This window comes from Lactuca sativa, chromosome 4, assembly GCF_002870075.4.
Source record: "Lactuca sativa cultivar Salinas chromosome 4, Lsat_Salinas_v11, whole genome shotgun sequence".
In the NCBI taxonomy this organism is placed as follows: domain Eukaryota; kingdom Viridiplantae; phylum Streptophyta; class Magnoliopsida; order Asterales; family Asteraceae; genus Lactuca; species Lactuca sativa.
Window position 1 is genome coordinate 88,569,407 of NC_056626.2, and position 7,500 is coordinate 88,576,906.

General features: G+C 34.4%; 3 protein-coding genes and 1 pseudogene across 3 annotated transcripts in view; all 4 read left to right on the forward strand.

Moving 5' to 3' along the window:
* Nucleotides 1–1,392, forward strand: part of LOC128133220 (acetyl-coenzyme A carboxylase carboxyl transferase subunit beta, chloroplastic-like) — a 2,068-nt gene extending 676 nt beyond the window's left edge. Inside the window, exon 1 of the mRNA XM_052770353.1 lies at nt 1–1,392. This exon is cut by the window's left edge and continues 676 nt beyond it. Within this exon, the coding sequence (XP_052626313.1) occupies nt 1–1,015 (1,015 nt within the window). The 3' untranslated portion in view covers nt 1,016–1,392.
* Nucleotides 1,393–1,625: 233 nt separating this feature from the next.
* Nucleotides 1,626–2,997, forward strand: LOC128133226 (photosystem I assembly protein Ycf4-like). Its single transcript, XM_052770357.1, has one exon. It carries the CDS (start codon nt 2,130–2,132, stop codon nt 2,769–2,771), a length of 642 nt encoding a protein of 213 aa, XP_052626317.1. The 5' UTR covers nt 1,626–2,129; the 3' UTR covers nt 2,772–2,997.
* Nucleotides 2,998–3,273: 276 nt separating this feature from the next.
* On the forward strand, nt 3,274–4,267 carry LOC128133225 (chloroplast envelope membrane protein-like). The gene has a single exon (XM_052770356.1). It carries the CDS (start codon nt 3,574–3,576, stop codon nt 4,261–4,263), a length of 690 nt encoding a protein of 229 aa, XP_052626316.1. The 5' UTR covers nt 3,274–3,573; the 3' UTR covers nt 4,264–4,267.
* Nucleotides 4,268–4,489: 222 nt separating this feature from the next.
* LOC128133222 (cytochrome f-like) lies at nt 4,490–5,864 on the forward strand (annotated as a pseudogene).
* The last annotated feature ends 1,636 nt before the right edge of the window (nt 5,865–7,500 follow it).

Genomic DNA, 7,500 nt, shown 5'->3' on the forward strand with positions numbered 1-7,500 from the left:
CATTGTAAGTGGTAATGACAATTCCAGTAACAATAATTCCAGTAACGAGAATTCCAGTAACGAGAATTCCAGTAACGAGAATTCCAGTAACGATTACATTTCTAGTTCCATTTCTAGTCAAAGTGAAAATAGTAGTCAAAACGAGGATATCACAACGAGTGATCAAACTATACCAGAAAGTTCTACTCATATGGGTGTAACTCAACAATACCGGCATTTGTGGGTTCAATGCGAAAATTGTTATGGATTAAATTATAAGAAATTTTTTAAATCAAAGATGCATCTTTGTGAACAATGTGGATATCATTTGAAAATGAGTAGTTCAGATAGAATCGAACTTTTGATCGATCCGGGCACTTGGGAGCCTATGGATGAAGACATGGTCTCTCTGGATCCCATTGAATTTCATTCGGAGGAGGAGCCTTATAAAAATCGTATCGATTCTTATCAAAGAAATACAAGATTAACCGAGGCTGTTCAAACAGGCAGAGGGCAACTAAACGGTATTACCGTAGCAATTGGGGTTACGGATTTTCAGTTTATGGGAGGTAGTATGGGATCCGTAGTCGGGGAGAAAATTACCCGTTTGATTGAATACGCTACTAAAGAATTTCTACCTCTTATTATAGTGTGTGCTTCCGGAGGGGCACGCATGCAAGAAGGAAGTGTGAGCTTGATGCAAATGGCTAAAATATCTTCTGCTTTATATGATTATCAATCAAATAAAAAGTTATTCTATGTACCAATTCTTACATCTCCTACTACCGGTGGGGTGACAGCTAGTTTTGGTATGTTGGGGGATATCATTATTGCCGAACCCAATGCCTACATTGCCTTTGCGGGTAAAAGAGTAATTGAACAAACATTGAATAAAACAGTACCCGAGGGTTCACAAGCGGCCGAGTATTTATTCCAGAAAGGCTTATTCGATCTAATCGTACCACGTAATCCTTTAAAAAGCGTTCTGAGTGAGTTATTTCAACTACACACTTTCTTTCCTTTGAATCAAAATTAGAACATTAAGTTCAATTATTTTGAGCAAACAAGTAATTAGTTTATCGGAATCCAAGTTAAAATTAGACGAATGGGGTTTTCTTTGTTGGCATAAGATCTAATTATATAAAGAATAAAAAGTCACAGAAAATCCGCCCCTTTTTCTATATTCCTGATTATTGATCAAGAAGCCTCTATTAACAAGATAAAAGATGAAATTCTTATTTTCGTGAAATTAGGCAAATCAAAAAAATATACTCTTCTCGTCATATATAATGAAAATCTATAAAATATAGAATTTTTTCTTTTTTTTATATCTTACGATAATCCTATTTTGACTAAGAATCCCTGATGGATGGGATTCTAACAAACCCTTCAATATATTCAATATAAATAGAATCTAATTCATTTTTAAGAAACTTTTTGCTTAGTAAATGAAATTCGAAGACAAGAGCAAAAAATGAAGAAAATAATATCTCATCCATATCCTTTCAAATCTTTCATGTAGAAAGATCAAAAACTACATTATATACTCACTTAGATAGATACTTATATTTATACTTAATAGCTATTAAGTAATAATAATAATTCCAATTTAGAATTATCAAATTATAATAAGATATCTTTATCTATAATAAGATATCTTTATATTATAAATATAAAATATAAATAATAATAACAGGTACAAATAGTAAATCGAGGTAGCCATTCTATGACAACTCTTAACTTTCCCTCTGTTTTGGTGCCTTTAGTAGGCCTAGTATTTCCGGCAATCGCAATGGCTTCTTTATTTCTTCATGTTCAAAAAAACAAGATTGTTTAGAGCCGATGGCACAAAATCTCATCTATTTTTTTTTTCAAAACTGACGCTTGTATCATAACACAAATATCTATTTAGCAAAATATGGTATAAGCGGCTTCCGCCGAAAAACTCTTATGTCTCCAGAAAATGCTATAGGGATCAATGGATTCTAGCTATTTTCAAATAGACCCGAATTGACGGATAGCTGAACTGTAAAGTTGGTCTATCTATTTGGCTATCTTTAGTGAGATCGTACGAAGGGTATGTTATTAGTTTAGATCTAACGAATTTAATGAATTACTCCTAAAGGATCACATCAAACTAGTGCTAGTTGATGCGAGTTACTTCGGAAAAAAAAAGGACTAAAGTCAAATTCATTTGGGGTATTCTCTCAATTCCAAAAAAATCAACTGGATCAAGTATGAGTTGTCGATCAGAACATATATGGATAGAACCTATAACGGGGGCTCGAAAAACAAGTAATTTCTGCTGGGCTGTTATCCTTTTTTTAGGTTCATTAGGATTCTTGTTGGTTGGAACCTCGAGTTATCTTGGTAGAAATTTGATATCTTTATTTCCGTCTCAGGAAATAGTTTTTTTTCCACAAGGAATTGTGATGTCTTTCTACGGAATCGCGGGTCTTTTTATTAGCTCCTATTTATGGTGCACAATTTCGTGGAATGTAGGTAGTGGTTATGATCGATTTGATAGAAAAGACGGAATAGTGTGTATCTTTCGTTGGGGATTTCCTGGAAAAAATCGTCGGGTCTTCCTCCAATTTCTTATAAAAGATATTCAGTCTGTCAGAATAGAAGTGAAAGAAGGTATTTATGCTCGTCGTGTCCTTTATATGGATATCAGAGGCCAGGGAGCCATTCCATTGACTCGTACTGATGAGAATTTTACTCCACGGGAAATGGAACAAAAAGCTGCTGAATTGGCCTATTTCTTGCGTGTACCAATTGAAGTATTTTAAGAAATGAGCCGGAATGCTTTCTCAGCAGGAGGGCAAAAACGCAAGAATGCTCTTTTTCCATAACATAACTTAATTGAGGTTTCTTCAGAACATTCATTCGAGTCAAAGCAGACATATATGGAACAAGTATAAAAAAAACTATTTTGGGGATCTTTTAGATGTATCGATTTAGATGTATCGAAATATACATAACTCAATTCAATAAAAAAATAAGAAACAAATCGAAATATCTCATAATCAACCATTTAGAAATCAGGAAATTCCACCCTTTTTAACTTGTTGGAATTGAGACTTTAGAGATCATATCTTGTAATTTTTTCGAAGCTTATTTTTATACTTTTTGTGCTCCTTAATGACCAAAAAATTGAATCTCTTATAATGATAATTAGCAAATTTATGTCGTTTTTTGCCACTCATTTTTCACAATATTCTTCAGAAATTTCCCTCAATTATTCTATCCCTGACTACTCATAGTAAGTTCAATTTTTTCGAAATATTAGAGATTTTTATATAATGATAGAAAAGGAGTTCTTTCGTCTCAAAATCTGAATAATATTATTCATTATTTCAATTTTTCTGGGCATTCATCGAAAGGAGATATGTGCTTCGAATTTGACCAATTGAGATATAGGTAAACATTATTTTTTGATTATTTATCCATTCCAATTTTTCGTCTATTTCTGTATTTTTTTCTAAATTCATAGGTTCGATAACTTGTAATAGAACTGATGCGGGAGAGAAATATTAGATTACATAGAGTCGACGAATGAGATAGGTTCATTAACAATTCAGAGATGAAAAAATGGAAAAAAAGAAAGCATTCACTCCTCTTTTATATCTTGCATCTATAGTATTTTTGCCCTGGTGGATTTCTCTCTCATTTCAAAAAAGTATGGAATCCTGGGTTACTAATTGGTGGAATACTAGGCAATCCGAACCTTTTTTGAATGATATTGAAGAAAAGAGTATTCTAGAAAAATTCATAGAATTAGAGGAACTCCTCTTCTTAGAGGAAATGATTAAGGAATACTCGGAGACACATCTACAAAACCTTCGTATAGGAATTCACAAAGAAACAATCCAATTAATCAAGATACACAACGAGGGTCGTATTCATACGATTTTGCACTTCTCGACAAATATAATCTGTTTCATTATTCTAAGTGGTTATTCTCTTTTGGGTAATAAAGAACTTGTTATTCTTAACTCTTGGGTTCAGGAATTCCTATATAACTTAAGTGACACAATAAAAGCTTTTTCTCTTCTTTTATTAACTGATTTATGTATCGGATTTCATTCGCCCCATGGTTGGGAACTGATGATTGGCTTTGTCTACAACGATTTTGGATTTGTTCATAATGAGCAAATTATATCTGGCCTTGTTTCCACTTTTCCAGTCATTCTAGATACAATTTTCAAATATTGGATTTTCCGTTATTTAAATCGCGTATCTCCGTCACTTGTAGTGATTTATCATTCAATGAATGACTGAAAAATTATCTACCTAATCCAATTAGAATGTTTCTTACTTTGCAGTTGTACATAAGCAAAGCATTGAAAATCGTACTCACTCTTTATCTTTCTACCCATCCCGGAGATTCATCCTATATATTAATCCAGTCAAATTATTCCAGTAAATAACAGAATCGTGGATAGGAAACTCCATTAGTGACCTACCCCAATTTATTGTATAAATTTTCGGGATCAATGGTTGGACCATGCAAACTAGAAATAATTTTTCTTGGATAAAGGAACAGATTACTCGATCTATTTCCGTATCGCTCATGATATATATCATAACTCGTGCATCCATTTCAAATGCATATCCCATTTTTGCGCAGAAGGGCTATGAAAATCCACGAGAAGCGACTGGACGTATTGTATGCGCCAATTGCCATTTAGCTAATAAACCAGTGGATATTGAGGTTCCGCAAACGGTACTTCCCGATACTGTATTTGAAGCAGTTGTTCGAATTCCTTATGATATGCAACTGAAACAAGTTCTTGCTAATGGTAAAAAAGGGGCTTTAAATGTGGGGGCTGTTCTTATTTTACCAGAGGGTTTTGAATTAGCCCCTCCCGATCGTATTTCCCCCGAGATAAAAGAAAAGATGGGCAATCTGTCTTTTCAGAGCTATCGCCCAAATCAAAAAAATATTCTTGTCATAGGCCCTGTTCCTGGTCAGAAATATAGTGAAATCACGTTTCCTATTCTTTCCCCGGACCCCGCTACTAAGAAAGACATTCACTTCTTAAAATATCCTATATACGTAGGCGGAAACAGGGGAAGGGGCCAGATTTATCCTGACGGGAGCAAGAGTAACAATACAGTTTATAATGCTACAGCATCCGGTATAGTAAGCAAAATCCTACGAAAAGAAAAGGGGGATACGAAATAACCATAGCGGATGCATCGGATGGACGTCAAGTGGTTGATATTATCCCGCCGGGGCCAGAACTTCTTGTTTCAGAAGGCGAATCTATCAAATTTGAGCAACCGTTGACAAGTAATCCTAATGTGGGCGGATTTGGTCAGGGAGATGCAGAAATAGTACTTCAAGATCCATTACGTGTACAAGGCCTTTTGTTCTTCTTAGCATCTGTTATTTTGGCACAAATATTTTTGGTTCTTAAAAAGAAACAGTTCGAGAAGGTTCAATTGTCCGAAATGAATTTCTAGACTCGCGGATTTATCGACCTCAAGTTTGTAAAAAGAACCAAATTTTTTTTAGTAATTATGATTATCTATGATAAAAAATAAAATTCTAAAAAGCCTTTTGTTTGTTTATACTCTTTTTCTACGAGATGCCGGGAATTCCTTGTACCACATTCCTAGCCACAGTATGTAGATTGTGAAGAAGACTATTTGACTTGACCCCTTCTTTCTTTGTTTTTGTTTTTTTTATAAAAATTTGGGGTGATGTTATTATGTTGCTATTGGCAGATTAAAATGTCATAAAATGCATTTGAGTCTAATACAATGGACTTCGGCTAGATCCTATACAAAAGTAAACGCAAAATAGAACGGATAATTGAAGGGAACAAATATTTCTGGGAGGGGTTATTCGTCTTCCTAGTCTTCGACACAAGAAAGGGGTGTGAAAAATCCTTTTCTTGTGTCGAAATAATAATGATTCTTGATACTGTTCGTCAAACATTCCTAGTGTTAGTTTCTATTTTTTACAGACGTATCAGAACGTTTTTTTATAGTTATTACGTATTTTATTTATTCTTATCTTATAATAATTACGTATACTATAAATAAAAAGTGGTGGACAAACAAAAGAGGAGGGGAAAATCTGTTGAGTAAATAGAACTTCTTCAATGAACTTATAAAAAAAAATATTCTAATTATTAAGAACTCAACGGGACCTTCTCCCTCAAATCAGACAAACAAAGAAGGGAATCCGTTGAGTTCTTACGCTTTCATGTCTACAACTCAATTCATCCGATTACTACAGGGATGAACCCAATCCGGAATATGAACCATAAAAGAAAACACCTACTAAACCGATCACAAGAATACCAGCTACAGTACCTATTATCCAAAGAGGAATTCTTCCAGTAGTATCGGCTATTTACCCCACTTCCCTCCACATTTCATCAAGTGGTCATGCTAGAGACATAAACAGTCATGGATAATTATGAGATGAGATCCTTCCGAATGGGGTAAGAGAAAGAATACCTAGAACGATTAGTCTATTATTTTAGTTCTCTCTCCTTTTCTTAATTGAAGAAATAATTGGAAAATAAAACAGCAAGTACAAAAATGAGTAATAACCCCCAGTAGAGGCTGGTACGATTCAATTCAACATTTTGTTCGTTTGGGTTTGATTGTGTCGTAGCTCTATAATTCGGATTAGGTTTATCGTTGTATGAACTGCATTGCTGATATTGACCCCAAAAAAGAAACGGTAGGTACAACTAGGCCGTGAACAGTCAACCATCGCACTGTAAAAATTGGATAGGTTCGATCTATGGTCATTGAAGCCTCCTAAAAAGATCTACTAAATTCATCGAGTTGTTCCAAAGAATCAAAACGGCCGGTGATTAATGGAATTCCTTGTCGGTTTTCTGTGAAATACTCGTTTGGCCGAGGGCTTCCAAACACATCGTAAGCTAAACCAGTGCTGACGAATAACCAACCCGCAATGAATAGGGAAGGTATAGTAATGCTATGAATGACCCAGTAGCGAATACTGGTAATAATATCAGCAAAAGAACGTTCTCCTGTGCTTCCAGACATGCTGAGCTCCACATATTCTTGTACAGTCAAAAGGGGATCGATTCCGTAAAAGATTGGATCAGTAAATGGAAATTCACTGAAAAAAATCTTTGTGAGATCGTCAATATTGTACCGAGGGCGTCTTTAGAGTATACCGAATCAGTATAGCTATCCTTTTTCTGACACAGCAACGCACTTTCAATGAGTATTGGAAGGAGGTGCTAAATAATTTCTTTCTTCCGTTACTTGTTGTTTATCGATGTAAAATAATGTCCCATTCAATAGAAAATTATTGAATTGAAAATAATCTATTTCTCACCATTATGAGTTTAGGGCTAGAAACTGAGGATCAGGTAAAATATGAATCTGATAAGGTAGTTTCTAATAATTCATGAAATTGATTAGAATATTCCCACAATTGTAAGTAGATGTGAGATCTATAAATCTTTGTTATTCATAGTTGTAGAAGCGGTTTTTGTTGGAATCTTTTTTTTTCTTTTAAGG

What these genes read in the sequence shown, in the direction of transcription:
- LOC128133225 (XM_052770356.1), top strand. Translation starts at nt 3,574, where the DNA reads ATGGAAAAAAAGAAAGCATTCACTCCTCTTTTATATCTTGCATCTATA.
- LOC128133226 (XM_052770357.1), top strand. Translation starts at nt 2,130, where the DNA reads ATGCGAGTTACTTCGGAAAAAAAAAGGACTAAAGTCAAATTCATTTGG.